Source organism: Typopeltis vanoorti, chromosome 23 (genome assembly GCF_054136105.1).
Source record: "Typopeltis vanoorti isolate ZY-2024b chromosome 23, IOZ_Tvanoo_1.0, whole genome shotgun sequence".
Lineage (NCBI taxonomy): Eukaryota > Metazoa > Arthropoda > Arachnida > Uropygi > Thelyphonidae > Typopeltis > Typopeltis vanoorti.
Window position 1 is genome coordinate 23,210,907 of NC_143571.1, and position 18,306 is coordinate 23,229,212.

General features: G+C 35.6%; 1 protein-coding gene across 2 annotated transcripts in view; it reads left to right on the top strand.

The window, feature by feature from the left end:
• Positions 1 to 1,458: 1,458 nt before the first annotated feature.
• Positions 1,459 to 18,306, top strand: part of LOC150093688 (uncharacterized) — a 60,823-nt gene continuing 43,975 nt past the window's right edge. Inside the window, exon 1 of one of the 2 annotated variants that reach the window (XM_090413096.1) lies at positions 1,459 to 1,569. In XM_090413096.1, the coding sequence (XP_090269222.1) occupies positions 1,513 to 1,569 (57 nt within the window). In that variant the 5' untranslated portion in view covers positions 1,459 to 1,512. The remainder of the gene's footprint in view (positions 1,570 to 18,306) is intronic. The other variant, XR_016550329.1, reaches the window with a different exon arrangement.

Consider the following 18,306-nt stretch of genomic DNA (forward strand, 5'->3'; position numbering starts at 1 on the left):
GGTTCATCTAGTGGTTCACGTTTAAGTAAACACTAAATAAAACTCTGACGCAATATGACTGAAATAAATCACGTGTTAACGACAGATTATCATAACAATCGCTAAAAGATTTCAGATGGGTTTTAGGTAAATAATTATAGAGTGAGAACATCAGCATTGCCACAGTATGAACACAGGTCAAGAAAAACTTCTCGTGGCCATGTCGGTGTTGGGAAAATTAGTGGATGGATTAATGAAGTTGGAGATAGGTGAATTAAAAACGATGTCAGCATACATTAAAGGTCAAAGGTTAATTGACGTTTTTCCATAATTTACAAATTTCAGGCTTATTTCGCATTTCAAAAACTGACATTTTTCTATTTAATATTTCTAATGCTTATTTTTTAAAGAAAATCGCCAATTATATTGCTAAAAAGAACCCTGAACTATTATATAAAAGTGTAAAGGTGTATTCTTCAAAATATTTTCCCGTTTTTTCTTTTTTTTTTTTTAACTGAAAGAAGGAAGGGTGCTGTATGTGCATGAAGGTTGCCTATTTAGTAAAAATATATCTTAGAAATATCGATAAAAACGGATTTAAAAATTACTTCCTTTCTTATATACCTATCTTAAAATTAACAAGCCTAGCACCGAGCTAAATTAATATGGATAATGTCTGCGCATATTATTTAGTCGGTTATTTTTTGTTTCAAAGTCACAGTATCTGTTAGCACCCTTACGTTAGTTAAAATTAGAGTTGCCATTGAGAAAATTACGTCATAAAGGAAGAGCGATGCTTCTCATAGTTCCACGACCCGTGCATAGACAGACAGACGTTGGAGATGTGCCTAAGTACATTTACCTAATCCGATTTAGGATCTAGTCACGTGACAAACTATTTCAGGTAGTGCAGCGCATCTTTCATGTCAAAATTCGACGCTTACTTGGGCCAACATGTAGCATGAACTACGAGATACTTTTTTTTTTAGCAAATAGTTTATTTTCTTTGTTTCTTAATGATATTTAAAGAGTTCTACTTTTTTTTAATTGGGTTCGATTTAATTTGCATTTAACTCAATAAAAACTGAGAATGAGTTTTATATGCAGAAGTGAATAAAATTTTAAAAATAAGAAATAAAACCTTTGATGTCTTTTCACACTCGCAAAGAACTGGCGGCGCTGTCTTTTAGCTATGGAAATCTGTAAGCAGCGCGCCATTACGACTCACCGTCGCCGAGGTCGATTTAAACAACATAATAAATAAAAAAAATAATATCGACATTAGATATATGTTGGTAGACTCGATATCAGACTTTATTTTTCTTTGAACATCAAATTTCGACGTGCAAGTCTTAGATATCACTGAAGGCTATCCGAGAGCAAATAACTTCGAATTTCTTCATAAAACTTGAAATTAACCAGGTTTAATTTCTTGGAGAGTGAACCATTGCTTTTTTTTTTTCCAGAAGTTCGTTTTATGATTCGACGCTAAGGGGCGCAATTTACAGTCCAGTCAATCTGTGGATTTCGCTAATGGTTACAAAATGGAATACGATATCTTATGCAAATTTTCGCTGGCTTTTAAACAAGGTAAGATTAGTAAGCAGAGTGCACCGTTCACAAGTGTCTTGGGCATTGAACACAGCCTATTTCAATAATTGCACAATTGTATAATTATAATTATAATAAGTCAAAATTAATATTCAGAAATAGTATATAATCTAGCACGTTAAATAAACAAGTGAGATGTACTTTATTATCTAGACCTTTGGCACTCTGAAATAAGCCCAACAACAACAAAAAAATAACTTATGAGATGATATATATCGTCCTTTAGACCAAATAATGACAAATTAGCACACTTCATTCATTCAGCACAGTTTCATTGGTTTAAAAACATCAAAGACTACTAATACCTTACAGAACAATAGCAAATTGTACAATTATTATATATCTTGCATATTGTATATTGAATTATACAGGGTGTTCGGGATAAATTTGACATATTTATAATTAATTATATTTTTCCGTAAGTTACATGTATTAACACACACTTCTCTTCATTTAAAAGTTTGGACCCTTCTTCATTCATATACAAGATGTCAGAAAGGATGGATAGCTGGAACCCACCTGAATCATGGAAGAGAATAACTTGTATCATGATGATTCGTGCCCGCCATCAAAATAAGGATATTACGACTGCTGCCCAATGCTCCCTGAATACAGTAAAAGCAATCAGGCATGAACTAGAGACTTGCAATGGTGACTACGAGGATGTAGCAAGAAGAAAGATCCCTAGCAGACGATTTGATTGCGTTCGTACAGCAGAATTCCTCGCAAATCTGCAGGAACAGGTGTTGAAGAATCCTGGCATTGGAATTCGGGCTTTGTTCGTGGAGTTGCTAACTGTAGTCAAGCCCTGGATAACAAGGGTAGCCAATGGTAGGCCGTATGTATGGCAGCAGGATTCGGCCCCTTGCCACACCTCTGGGAAAAGTCAAAAATGGTTGTCTGAAAATTTCTACGACTTCACCAGTCCAAATGTTTGGCCTCCAAACTCCCCAGACCTTAACCCCATGGATTATTTTGTATGGGGCGCAGTTGAAAAAGACACCAATCGAACTTCCAGTAATACAAAAGCCCAGTTAATGGATAAAATTAAAACAGTTTTTGCGGCCCTTCCCAGGGAGACTGTAGCATCAGCTTGTTCGAGGTTCCGAAGCAGAATTGAAGCTGTGATCGATGCTAACGGTGGTTATTTTGAGTAAATCTTGTTGATAGTATTGTAATTAACTCTGCCTGTAATGTTTTTTTGTCAATTCATTAAATTTAATAGATACAAAGAAGATTTTCTTTTTCCTTACGAAACTGTCAAATTTATCCCGAACACCCTGTATATACATTAGCCCTAAATATTGAAGGGCTGAATTGGTCTGAAAAAAAGAAGTTTCTTATTTAGTTTCGTAAGCAGGTTATCCGGATTATCTAACTGTTAGCTATCCCATACAGACTTGATGTACCGTAGGTTCCACAGGTTGACAATAATTCATGGATGGGTGGATTCTTACAAAAATACGTTACCAATAACCAGTGAAATCTTCTAACTAGCATGATGCATTGACCTCATGCAGGTAGCGAATCTTCTCGAGATACTTTCAATTCTATTGACATGTATTAAAAACCTGGGTGCATGGAGAAAGTTGTGGGTGGTAATCCAAAGCTGACCTCACTATAAACTTATATAACAGTATCATTATTTTCATTCTCGTACAAGTGAACCTAGTTTAATTAAATTAGCAATATTCATATCCTCACAGGTAATCTTTTCAAAATGATTCCTAACATTAAATTCGTTGGAAAACCACAATGCTTAAATCCTGTAATAACTATTTCTCATTCCAGCGCTCTTACGCTCTATGCTTATCCATCTAAATCCACCATCATACCAAATGCATATGCTTATGAGAGCTGTCTGAAAGGTTCTCGCTCTTGACCATAGATGGTAACACTCTCGGCAAGATATTTTTCTAAGTTGGTACATCTGTCATAAGCATCCATGTGAAATTGCAAGTCATTCTATCAAGTAGTTTTATACAGCTGTCTGAAGCGAAAGTGTTGTCTGCATCCCTTGAAATGAATAAAATTAAGTAATTTATGAAATTCTTCGTACGCTTATGCGCTTATGAAATTCTTGGTAAAAGAAGGTTTAACTCCAAAAGAAATTCATTCGAAGTTCATAAATGTTTATGGGCACTCTTCTCCTTAGTTTTCGACAATTAAGAAATGGACTGCCTAGTTTAAGCGTGGCCGTACCAGCATTGAAGATGATCCACATGAAGGACGTCCAAAAAGTGTAACAAACCAAAAATCATTGATCAAGTGCACGATGTGGTATTGGATGACCGGCGAGTCAAAGTGCGTGAAATTGCTGAGACTATAGGCATTTCAACAGAACGTGTAGGATATATTTTGCATGAAGAATTGCAAATGAAAAGTTTTGTGCAAGATGGGTGTCGCGCTTGCTCACAGCAGATCAAAAACGTACTCGCATGAAAATCTCTGAACAGTGCTTGCAGCGTTTTAACAAATATAAAACGGATTTTGTGCGTCAATTTATTACTATGGATGAGATTTGGATTCATCATTACACACCATAATCCAAGCAGTAGTCAAAACAGTCGATAGAAGCCGGATAAAAAACGAATTTATAATTTCAAAATTATTTTTATTTTTCAACATAATAAGACAAAGAAGACAAAGTCGGTTCCATCAGCAGGAAAGGTCATGGAATCGGTGTTTTAGGATGCTAAAGGCATTTTGTTTATTAATTATCTTGAAAAGGGTAAAGCAATAACCGGGGAATATTATTCTGATCTTTTAACCAGACTAGACGAAAACAATGAGTGAGAAAAGACCCGGTTTGCAAAAGAAAAAAATAATTTTTTATCAGGACAATGCACCTGCCCACAAAAGCGTTTTGGCAATGTGAAAATTAAGGGATCTTCACTATGAATTGTCGGAACATCCATCCTATTCCCCAGATTTGGCTCCCTCTGACTTCTATCTCTTCCCAAAACTAAAACTCTTCCTCGCTGATCAGCGTTTTTCTTCGAATCAAGAGGTGATTGCAGCTGTAGAGGAGTATTTTGCAGATCTTACTGAGAACCACTACAGGGACGGGATGATGATGCTGAAATAAATGTATTAGTCTTAAGGGAGATTATGTTGAAAAATAAAAATAATTTTGAAATTATAAATTCGTTTTTTCATTATTAGGCCGAGATCTTTTCAGACCACTCTCGAATATGTTTTCCACATTAAATTTTAATCACTTTCCTGTCTACTTTTCCTAAATGTTCAGATCACCCAAGATGGCTGACAGCATCTAACAGGCATAAAATCATCAGCAAAAATATATTGTGCTTTTAATACTTGAATCTAAAACTATTAATAAAGATAGGAGGAGACCTTTTCAAAACTAATTCTGAGACACTACGCTACTCACCAACTGATTTCGAGATGTACCCCTCTCTGGAGACTACTTCCTATCGTCCATCTGCTGTCCAGTTCCTTATCCATTCCACCAAACACTCATTGGTATCCATTCGGTATTAAAATACCATAATCTATTTCGCCTATGACGTCATTAAAAATGTCAAAATGAATAGTTTTTGACAAAATCATTATGTCAGCACTCAATAAGTGATCATCACAATTAATGTTTCACTTTCTTTGTAAATAACACTCATAACACTAACTGACCTACACTTCTCCATTTATATGGTGAATCACCTTTATGAACTGGAAGGATTATTGAAAATTCCAGTTAGAAGGAATGATTCCTAATCCTTACAACCCATTTAAATAATCCTAAGCGGATTAATTAACTTTGACATTTGTATACGTCTACAGGTGACATTTATCATAAATATCAGCGAGTTCCTTCTCCTGCGTTGTATCCTTAGACACGTCAGACTTCTGAAACGGTATCATTCCTTCTTCAGTCTTACCTTCATCTATAAGCGGACGTCAAGTAGGGCGGACGTTAACTTCCGCCCTATTTGCTTTAGTCTTTCTTGTGCAATCTTGACGAATTAGTCTTAACTTTACCCGTTAACTGTAGCTCAAATTTAGCATCAAATTAAATCTTTGCAAGATTTAATAAATGATTTTGTTGGGTTCAGCGTTCATATTTACCAGCAAAACCATTTATTAAATCATGTTGTATCCATATATTTTCCCTCTCGTTAGTAGATCTAGATCGTCCTTAGTGTGAGTTTCCTGTATTACAACTACATCTATTTGATGATGATTCAGGATCTTAGTAAGGACTTCGCATTTAGCCCTATTTATGCCTTCTATGTTTAACTGGCATATTTTTAAGAGTGAGCCCATATTCTTGATTCTCAGATCCTCGGTAGGTGTGTGTCGGTTATCTGAGAGCGGGTGTCCGTGAGTCCTGCTAGGAGAGTACGGATCCATCTGTCGCTGTAGACTATTTAGCGTTATCCAGGTTGCACCACGAGGAGGCAGTCTACGTTACACATATATAAAAAATGACATTTCTAATTATAAGATCTGTGAACCAAGCACCAGCAAGGACATATATAGTGTATCTATTATAATATCTGGTTATACTATAACCAACGTGTATAAACCTCCCTTAGCTAAATAGCCTAATCAAGTACTGTCCCAGCAACAACATCCAAGCATAATCCTGGGAGATTTGAATAGTCATCACTCCCTTTGGGGCTATAGAAAGGATGACCTAAATGGTACCCTACTAGTGAACTGGATGGAAAATCAGAACCTCTATCTGATCTTTGATGCCAAAGATAAACCGAGCTTTCTCTTCTCTAAATGGGAAAGAGGATATAACCCTGATTTGTGCTTCTGTACTGCAGACGATAATGGCGGCCAAATCCCCCATCTCTAGGAAAGTATTAAACAGTTTTCCAAATAGCCAACATCGACCTATAATCTATAAAGTAAGCCTAAATATTCCAATCATAAGAACAGTATTAAAACCTAAGTGGAACTTTCTCAAAGCTAACTGAAATTCTTTTCAGAAACAGGTTGACACTGTAATGAGATTCATAAAGCTCACTGTAAACAATTGCAATAGATTTGTTGGCATTATTATTGGTGCTGCAAACGAACCATTCCAAGAGGTTTTAAGAGAGATTATATCCCAGTCTGGAATAGTGACAGTGAAAAACTGTATAAAGAATTCTCTACTAATAATTTCATTCCAGTCGGAAAGCTTGGTCCCTGATTAGGAAGCTTGACCCTAATACAAGGACTTCTGGTAAACAGCCCGCCATAGATCCAAAACACATTGCAAAGCATATAGTCTCGATGACTAAAATATCCTCAAGATAGAGTAGCTACGAAAGAGGAGAAACAAAAACTAAAAAATCTTAAAACAGATCTTCCACCATCATCACTCTCTCAGGCTTTCACTTCCCAGGCTGTTAACTCACTGAGGACCAGGAAGGCGGCTGGACTCGATAACATCTACCCTGAATTCATTAAGAACTGTGGACCAAAAACTATTAAATGGCTTACTGCTATGTACAATAATATCCTGGACTTTGGCATAATTCCATCAATTTTTAAAAGATCTAAAATCATTGCTGTCTTAAAACCTGGCAAAGACCCTACAACTGCCTCCAATTACCGTCTTATCACCTTGTTAAGCATCTGCCTGAAACTTCTCGAAGGAATGCTATACAACAGAATTTCTTCAAGCATATATAACAGAACTCCACAGGAACAAGCTGGCTTCAAACCTGACAGAAGTTTCTGCGATCAAGTACTGGCCTTGACACCCTTCACAGAAAACGGTTTGAAAAACAATAGCGGTATTCGTGGACCTCTCTGCTGCTTATAACACAGTGCAGTCTTATCTTAAAATTCCTAGAAACTATCCCATCACCAAAACTAGCGAACGTAATTAATCAAATACCAGCAGACAGATGAATACAAGTATCTCTCAATGAATGCAAAAGTAAATTCTATAAGATTAAAAATGGCCTAACCTTAGGGGTCAGTTCTTGCCCCATTGCTCTTTAACTTATATATTAGTGATGTCCCAGAGACAGCATCACGGAGATTCATGTATGCTGACGATATTGCCATTGCAACTCAACATTCAACATTCCAAAAAGCTGAGAACACCTTAACTGAAGATCTAGCTGTACTTGATAAATACTTTAGACGATGGCGATTACAACCTAACCTGAACAAAGCTGAAGTAGCATCTTTTCATTTAAGTAATATCCAGCCAACTATATCCCAAAAGTTTACTTCAGAAATAAACAGGTGAAATTTAACAATCATCCAAAAATACCTAGGAGTTACCCTAGACAGAAGTTTGACATTTAAATATCATCTAGAAAATAATGCTGGAAAATTAAAAACTCGTAATAATATAATGCATTAACTTGCTGGTACTTTTGGGGTGCTGATGCCAGCACACTGCGTACTACTGCACTGTCTCTGGTCTATTATACAGCATAATATTGTGCTCCTGTGTGGCTGAACAGCCCACATGCTTTCTTAGTCGATGTCCAGCAGAATCAAACAATGAGGATAATCCCTGGAGCTTTACTCCTGGCTATTGGCTCCCAACTCTCAGTAATATCGCTCGTCCCTTGCTTCGCAGGATCCAAGCTTTAAGCAAATTATAGACAAAAATAATTGGAAACAGTTCCTTGCCTATCTACCAAGACATTTCCTTCCATACTTCACAAAGACTGAAATCCAGGCGCCCTGCTGGAGGAGTGCAATACAAATGAACAACCAGGACTTCGACCTATGCGAGTCATGGGGAGAGTATTGGTTTCAACGTACCTCAGATCTTCAAATTCCCATTTGAAATCCAACATCTCTCCTGGAGGGCTTCGATCTCCCTAGACATGTATGGACCACTTTAAATCGGATCAGAACAGGACATGGGAGATGTAAGCATCTCTTGCATAAATGGAGCTGGTCCGATACTCCAAACTGTGAATGCGAAAGTGGGATCCAGACTATCAATCACATTGTGCTTGAGTACCCTATCTATTCATTCTCAGGTACTAAAGAGGACTTTTTTAAACTGACCCCAGAATCCCTGGAATGGATCCAGAATTTAAGGATTAAGCTCTGACTCCTGATTCTTAATTTTGATGTTTAATCATTTCAACGTAGTGTACCCCTTTTAATATGATTTTTACAATTGTTTTTATGCTGTTTTATGTAATTTGTCTGTATTATCCTGAGATCTGTACATCATACGCTAAATAAATAAATTTATTAAATCTTGTGAAATTGAATTTGAGTTACAGTTTGGCGGGTAACCAAGCCTACCAATTCTAGTTGGATGCACTTCGTGTGCTATATAAAGAATATCAAATAATCTAAAGGGAGTTCTAGGATGATTCGTATATAAGAAAGAGAGGATCTTACTAAGCATCGAATTCAACAATTTGGCGAGTCGCCACAATCTATATTCACTGGATGAGAGAAGAAGTCAGATTTGCCAAATCCTACGTACAGAACTTCATTGTCTCTACTATAATGCATTGTCGTGGAGGGGGGGGGGGTACGAGAATGGATCAATTGGTTTTTATCGATATCATTATAGTGATGCTCTTCCATTCACGGTAACTTTCGATTAAAAAAAATGTTCGCCGAGTTCTGGATAAGTAGAATCTCTTCCATATGGAATTCTACGATGAAGAGGCCATGCTCGGTCCAACACGAGAATAATCTTACGCACAACAAATTCTACCAACGCTTAGTTTGCGGATACAGACTGGCCAGTTCAGATCCTAAACTAACAAGCAATTCAACTTCGTCCATATGTGGAAATTTCTAAAGGACAACATCACTTGCAAAGATCAGTCCTGCTTGAAGAATGTACGTAAATTTCCTAGGAAAGTGGTCAGAGATTATGCTATATAAACTTTACTACCTGAAGTAAATGCTGTGATAGAAAAAAATGCGGATGTAAAATGTATTATTTAAAAAAAAAATAATATTTCGATCTTTGTATTTCTCGTATGTTCCCATATTATTCGCAATCATAGTATGCTTTTTACTTTAAAAATCTTACGGTAATGTATTTCTCGTATGTTCCCATATTATTCGCAATCATAGTATGCTTTTTACTTTAAAAATCTTACGGTAATTAACTCTAAGAAATCGCTGTTCGTTCTATTTACGGTTGCTCATCCCCAACTTAATGTAATCGCTAAGTTGTTCAGTTCTATAATAACACACTCCACCCTTAATTTTAGAGCTTCCTTGTTATCAATTAACTCCTTCTCTATATATGAATTAAAGGAATTGTAATTATTCGTAGTTTGTATCCTTCCTCATAAGCAATAATACTCATCCTCTTCATTTTTTCTCTAGTTGGTCTCGCCCTGGCAACATTATAATTACTATCTTCTCCATTAGAAATATAACTATTAAGTCACGTTTCAATTCTTACAATATCTGGCTTAATATCGCCAGTTACTAATTTCGTAATGTTGCAATTTCCTTGGCATTTGTCATATATTCTTGTCAACCTTCAAAATACTCTTCTTCTTTTTCTTCTTTTGGCTGCCTATTCTTTGATGTGTCTTCAACATTTTTAGAAGCGTAATGCCCTTACACTCAAAAGAACTGTAATAATGTATATATTCGAATAAGGAGGGACTCAGCTTACTGCATACTTCAGGAATGTACACTAGCACCACAAACCCATCTCTTATTCGTTCTGAATCGAATCCATAGTTTGAGGGAAATCAGAATCATGTTCGGCACACACAGTCTGCTCAAAATCAAATTCGTAGCCGTTGCTCTAATCGTAAATTTCAAATCATACTACACACTATCAAATCTAGGTACAGAATATTAATGAAGTACTGAGAAATCTTCTCTAGTATAAACTCTTCGAACTTCTTTTCCCCTTGGAAAAGGCATTTTACATTATAACATCTTGGAACTAGGCAACCTTATTCGAAAAGCAGTGCTTAATTCCTTCTCCTTCTTCTTCTCCATAACTCAATATTCCAATCTCCGTAAATTGCTACCGCATACTGGAACATTTAAAATATACTCAGCCTCTTCATTAGAATTCCGTTCATCAGAATGTGGTTACCTTTAATCTAACCAATCACCAACACGTAACTAGAAAGTTTAGGATATCGTCGACTGCAGATATCCTAAACATGCAGTTAGAAAAAAAAACGTTCAATGATCTCTTAGTGAAAATTGTACATTTTTTTTATTTTATAAAAAATATAAAAGAATAGGCAATTGTCTTTTTGCCAGCAACAAAATATGCCTAACAATATGGCATCCAAGCTCACAAGCGTTTTCAGTAATATAAACAGTTTTTGTATGAAAGAAGTGTTCGTTTACCTGAATACTGACTGTAGAATCAGTCTAGCTAAAAATGAACAACAGACAAAAAGAATAACTTGCAAGTATGACTTTACCGATAATTTAAATCGAAGGTGAATATACACAATTATATAGCTACCTATGATTACTGTATATGAAAGTCAACGTCATTTATTTATTTATTATTATTTTTTTTTTGAAGCAACTTTATCCACAACCCGTATCTTTAGTATACAGATGAGTCAGGAGAGAAATGTTTAACCATATTATACAGAGTTTAAATTTTATACAGAGACTCCAATATAAGCTTCAAAAGATATATTTACTTACATTCTGAACCACAAGCACTAAGCATGTGTGCATTAAAACCAGAAAATAAAACAAATTCTAGAAATACATAAAATACATATTTTAATTTAAGCACCAAATTAATGATACAAAACATGTAATAAATATATAAGTATTCTTTCATCCTAAAAATTCTGAAGATGAACCCTGCATTTTTTATGTGGCCCCCATCCACGAAATGTCATAAACCAATCGTATATTAATACCGTAGATAGTCTATTGATTTTATTTTATTTTTTTTGTATTTTTATATAATAAATAAAAATACACAAATATAACTATTCTACTAGAATATTCTAATATATTATAAGTATTCTACTAGTGCCAAGCACTCTAGAACTAAAGGCTGGAGTGCGTGTTGTTAATAATATTAAGCTAATAATTATAACTCAAAAACTAGAGCTGGATTAACATTGAACTGTCAATATTATTTATAACCATTTAAGACCAAACTACCGTCGAAGCATTATAGTTTTCACTTGCTTTGTAGCTTTTTTGTTTAACATGTTCGTTGCCAATCACGCGATATCGCGCGGTGCGAGCTCTCACCAAACGGCCGATCACGTGTTATCGCGTGGACGTCGCTAACTAAATAAAAATAATAAAAAAAATTTGGCCACCACACGAAATTCGATTTTCAGCTTGGTAATGAAAGTGTTAATATACTCTCTCTCTCTCTCTCTCTCTCTCTCTCTCTCTCTCTCTCTCTCTCTCTCTCTCTCTCTCTCTCTCTCTCTCTGTTAGCTATACTCTTTTTCCCTTTCTGAGCTCTGATAACACCCTGCGTCACTAGTGATGATTATCCTTGTATTCTGCAGCCAAAAGGCTGTGGGTTCGAATCCTGTCGTGGGCCTGGATGTTTGTGATTGTCTGTGGAAATACTAGTGATGGTGGCTGGCGGTAGATGGCGTTGGTGTAGCGCGGTTAGTTGTAGTTGGTGGATATAGAGATGTAGAGTAGGTGTCCTCCTTCAATGAGTCTTTGGACGCCCTGGAGGTGTCGCATAATAATAATAATTTAGGATACTATCCCTCATAGTTTCTAGATTTGGAAGTTGTTTGTCATAACATTGGTGAATTTAAGAAACTAGGTATACATCAGAGGTTCACAATTACTGCACAACGAAAAAAAGATGATTAAAAAAATATTTAAATGTTATTTGATATGAACTCGTAGTCAAAATTGCTTCCTTTTCTAACAGAAGTAATGACAACATTCATTTAAGGAGTATGTTTTCAGATATATTTTCTTAAATGATCATTTGCCTGGACAGTACATTTTTTCCCATGTTGAACTATACTCCACTAATCCAATAAGTGTATCGTTTAACTATGTATCTATTTTTCTACTGGAATTTAAATTTAAATCACGATATAAATAAATGCATTTTAATATTTTTTTATATTTGTGCTTGTTTTGTGTTACTCCTGAAGATTTCATGTGAATCTCACTCGCCAAAAGTTGTAAACCTATCATATATTTAGCACTGTTGGTGGGGTTAAAGGTTAGATCATTTGAGACCGGGCTCTAAAGACCAAACTTGGTACTTTTATTTTTCAAACCACTTCAGTCTTCTTATAAAAAAATAAAATAAAATAAAAAACTACTTTAAACTGTTTCTTCATCTCGTTTTGATGTAAGAAAACTATTGTAAGTAATAAATTCAGAACTTGCATTTTATGTTTCTCAACCATCTAACTTCGAGTCAAAAATTAGGTTTAAGACTTTCTTTACACAGAAGAGTTAATCATTAATCCTTAAAATAGGAATTAAATGCTTACAATTATTATAATTATAAATTGCGCCCTCTATTATCACACTTTGTTCAATACGAAACTGCGCCCTCTAACATCAAGTTGTGTTCCCCATATCTTAAATAGCTCTAGAAATCACTCTTCTTCGATTTGTTTATTTTAAGATGTATCTTTCTCTGATGCTAATCTGCTTTTATTTCTTGATTGTTGCTAATTCTTGTTTATAAAGCTATTCTAAATCTAAAAGTTGTGTTGATTTTTTCTATTTTTTTCTAGATAACTATACTAAGATAAAAGTGTATGAATAAAATAATGTATTTTAAAAAATGGCAGTTAAATCGTTCATTAATTTTAAATTCATAAAAGCGTTTCGGATTGCCATACATTTTTATCAATAATTATTCATAAACTACAATGCACCCTGTATGAATGACAAAATTAATTTAAAAATATGAATAACAAAATTAATTTAGGAAAATTTTTTTGAAGAAATTTATTATTGAGATGTTGATGTCATTTTTCGAATGATTTTAAATACACCTTCTAACTTTTAGTATAATTTATTTATAAATAAGAAACGTTCAGTTCGTTCAGAGAAATGTCGAGATCTAGGGTATGTGAGATTGATTCATTCAATCCAACACCTTTGGAAGGTAACGGATGGCACTGCTGTAGCTAATGAAGTTCTAACTGAGGCTCGGCTATTGCTGTTACCTTCCTGCCATGATCAGAGCTTTAATAGCTCAATAACACTTTATCCCTACACTGTCCTCTACAGATAACGGGGAAGATGAAAAGCATTCTTGCTTCGCCCCTTTAAGCCAGTCCTTATAAGGATAACATAAGACCCAAGGTTCTCATGTGGTTGCCGGGATAAGAAAATCACCAATGTAGCTCATGCATGTCGTACGAGAGAAGTGTCTTCCCCGTGTAGTTGCCGGGATAAGAATGGAACCAAAAGAGGCGACTAAAATTGGTACCCAGGGAGGGTAATGGATGGCAATGCTGTAGACCAGTGCTTCCCAAACTTTTGGATGTCAGGGCCCGCTTTGTAAAAATTAAAATATTTCCCTCGAAAAAAAATCGTAATAGAGAGATATATTATTAGAATATTTATTGTATTTATATTTAATACAAAACATACACAGCGAATATTGCAAAAATCAAATGCATATATTACATTTTTTGCCTCTTACCGTTTGGTTCTGAAGACGATGCGTGCTGTTCTGGTAAAATATGAAAACATACTGTCCTTTTGTTTTTAGTCTGTTTCTGATTGTTCGCGGGAATTTTTTTTGTTTTTTATCAGCCACTTATCCATCTCAGGGTTAATTTTTTTAACGTAGAATAGATCAAATAATATCATCACTTGCCGATACTCGCACACCACAGACTGATAACATGAAATTAGTGAATATTACCTGAATAAGGGAATCCCCGGAAGAGGAATATTTTTCTCTTTTGTGACTTTTCTCTTTTTCAGGTAATTAAGCCTAACTTAATATATATATATATATATATGTTTCAGTCTATATATACAGCATAGTTTCTGTATCAGGGGACATGTGATTCATTAATTAGTGTGTTTTTATCCCAGTTGTCTCTAATTGCACTATTTGTTGAGAAATATATTACACAGACTCCTCATACCTTATTCACTGGCATAATAAAAGTACTTGTTTTTATTACCTCTGTAGTATAGTGGCTGTTAGGGAGGGCGTGTTGTTTACCACTGCAAGGGAGTTACTATCTCCCCACATGAACTTGTTTAAGCTTTTTTTCATGTGTGAAGTATATGCGAAACTTTTATTGGTAACAGAAAACTGGCTCGGATGATAATGATAATATAAAACGAGTTTTGATATGTATATAAAGTCAATATCAACAGTCCCTGATTACGAACGCGTGATGAAAGGGACAGGAAGATTTGGAGCTTCCCTGGAGAACATTCGAAGTAAATACAATTAACCACTGCTCTGAAATGAAACATATGAATAAGCAATATTTACTAATATTCATTAAGCACAGAAATACGAAGGAAGCAAAGTTTGTAAACCAACACCAATGTGCGAATTTTTGCATTAAAATATAAAAAATAACAAAAAATAAATAATAAATAAAAGGTAAATGCGTTTCTTTTAAAATAAAAAAATCTACTTTGTCTTAAAACATTTTAAATTTGTTTTCATTATTTCACGGCCCCCTCAACAAAACCTACGGCCTCCAAGGGGGCCGCGGCCCACAGTTTGGGAAGCGCTGCTGCAGACAATAAAGGTCTAACTGAGGCTCGGCTATTGCTGTTACCCTCTTGCCATGATCAGAGCTTTATAGCTCAATAACACCCTATCCTTCACTGTTCTTTTCAGTGAAGAATGCTTTTCAATGGGAAATATGAAAAGCATTCTTGCTTCGCCCCTTTAAGCCAGTCCTTATAAGGACTTTATGTTAAAAAGATAAATGTCATCTCCCCTTGTGGTTGCCTGGATAAGAATAACACCAATGCAAATCCAAGCATGTCTTAAGAGGCAACTAAATGGATGCAGAGATTTGAGAGTTTGAGTTCGCACTCTTAAGGTTTTTGCTTTAAAGGAGCAATTTGAGTCTTCGGGAAGGTGTTTTCCGGCATGGCCCGGTGAGGGGCTTTGTCGGTGAATGCTTTTCTTCGGAATATGAGCGGTTCTGCTCGGTGGTGGTGGTGGGCGGACGGCCATCATTGAGTGGAGCTAACGCTGAGATGGACGGTCTTTCGGCCACGATTGAGTTGTCTAGGGATCGTCTTAATTTTTAGAGATTGGTTTTACTTACGTATCACCAATGTAGCTCATGCATGTCGTACGGGGCGACTAAAATGAGTACCCAGGGAGGGTAATGGATGGCAATGCTGTAGCCAATGAAGTTCTAACCGAGGCTCGACTATTGCTGTTACCCTCTTGCCATGATCAGAGCTTTATAGCTCAATAACACCTTATCCCTACACTGTCCTCTACAGATAACGGGGAAGATGAAAAGCATTCTTTGCTTCGCCCCTTTAAGCCAGTCCTTATAAGAGAAATGTCAAGAATGTGGTGGTTGAAGACAATACCCAGGGTAACGGATGGCAATGCTGTAGCCAATGAAGTCTTAAGTGAGGCTACCCAGTCATGACCAGAGCCCACAGCTCAATAACACCCCATCCACACATTTTCTTCAATCAGATGAATGGATAAAGAGTCAAGGACTCAGTCCATCTCCCTCCCAAAAAAAGAGCAGTGTCGAATGTAATGCAATATATAGCGCTTCTGATATACTGTAATTTTTTTTTTTTCATTTAGTTAGAAGGATCGCCAAGTCAGCCAATTTATTAAATTGGAGAAGATAAAAATAGTTCATTAGCAAGAGGGGATTTAACCAAACATTTAAGCATACAGTAAGAGGGGATTTAACCAAACGAATATGTAAAACGATGTTTGTTTCAGTTAACGTCGTGTGTGAAGAGAGTTAAACTGGAAGGTAATAAATCCCTTTCATTTTCCAATAGTGCGAAACGAATACCCAAAACTGCACATGCAGGAAGATTACCATTCAATAAACTGTGGTTCGTTTTTCTCGGTAAACTTCAGAATTGACCACAATTTCTTTCAGACTTGTCTTAAAGGGTCACGTTTCAAGTAGACCTAGAGCACAAAGACAACTACGTTTTGAATGTTGAAAAGCGATTTGCTTGTTGAAAATGGTGAGTGCATCTAGAGTGAATGAGTTGAAGAGAAGGCATGTCGTCTAGTGTGGGTGATCTATGGGCTCCCTCCATTGCTCCTTGATTCCCTGGAGGTCTTTAACAATAATAATAATAATTACGGCAATATAACTACCGAGGTTTTTATTTTTATTTATTTATTTATTTTGACATTGCGGATTATAAAATGAAAGCATTGCTGATTCTTGAAGATACGACCAGCGCATACTCACTATACCATGGTTTCTTGGATAAGTGAATGTTGTGTTAACATTGAAACTGCACCAGAAAAGTAATTTTTAAATCCTCTTAAGGGTAGGAATTTTTTTTTTATTTCATTTGTTGGCTTTCCACTGACCATGTTAAGACACAAACTTCCAGCGTCACGAACTGAACCTGCTTCGTCTTCCTTGTTGATTCTGCTATTTGCTGGCAGCCTTCCTCATGAGTGCTTCCCAGCAACTGTAACTTTCTGTTTTTATAATAAAAATATCAATACGTTCTTTCCCCTCCAAGCCTTGCCTACATACGGTGCTAATACGCTGTAGTTTTCGGTAACTTACCGTGAGGAAGACTCGTAAAAAAAAAAAAAAAGCATAGAAAATCAGTATGTGAGATTTATGAGATTTGGTCGTATTTGTGACTCTGTCTTAAAAGCATACGCGTTGCTCACAAGCCTTAAGTGTCCTGGTTAACCGATAAAACAAAAGCTTTTACCGTACAGACGTAGCGATATTCCCGAGAAGTAAAAGTTGTTTATTCTGAATATATCGCTAAATGACTCATTCGGTCACCATAGTATTCTCAATTTATGATTTGCTTCGTGACAGAACGACTGATGTGGAACTTCAAAACAATATAAATAAGTAGGCATCGATTGCTAAAGCAGTTATATTGCTTCAGGACATTATAAAAATATTTCAGTCACAACAAATCAATTTAAAAAAAGTGAGGTAGATTATGCTCAACTTTTTTCATTTGAACATCATCGTGTGTGTAAACAGTCTGCTTGCATTGTAAATAAATTTAATTAAAATCCTATGTGAAGAAAAGACTTCTATTGTTTATCGCATAAAGTAGGACATCAATGCTGACCCTTATTTGAATTACCTACAATCATATCGGGGTAGTCAAAACCATGAGAACTCGGTGTATTTATGCTGGTCAGTTAGCCTAGTGGTCAGTTTTTTTACGAGAAAAATCTACTTTCACAAAATAAAAATATTCTGCTATACCCGTCTAGTGCAGACGTCTTAGAATTGTCTGAAAATAAATAAATAAATAAATGACCCAACCAGTCTTTGAAAGGACTTGAATCTAGATTTTTTTTTTCGCTAAGGCGTGTACGTATGTACAATAATTTTTTTACCCTGCGAGATTTCTTTTCATGAACATAATCTTAAGGACCATTAGAAATATATCGGAAGAATGGAAGATGAAGATCACAATGGGAGAGTTTAGAACAAGGTTGGAGAATCTATGGCATTTGTGATCCTCTATGTAATCTTTCTACACGGGTCTCATTTTAGTAGAAATCTGTATACCAAATGATTTTTTTTTATTTCTGTACCATCGTGGAAATGTTTTTAATTCACACAATATTTTCCTGGACTAGTAGAAGTAATTGATTCC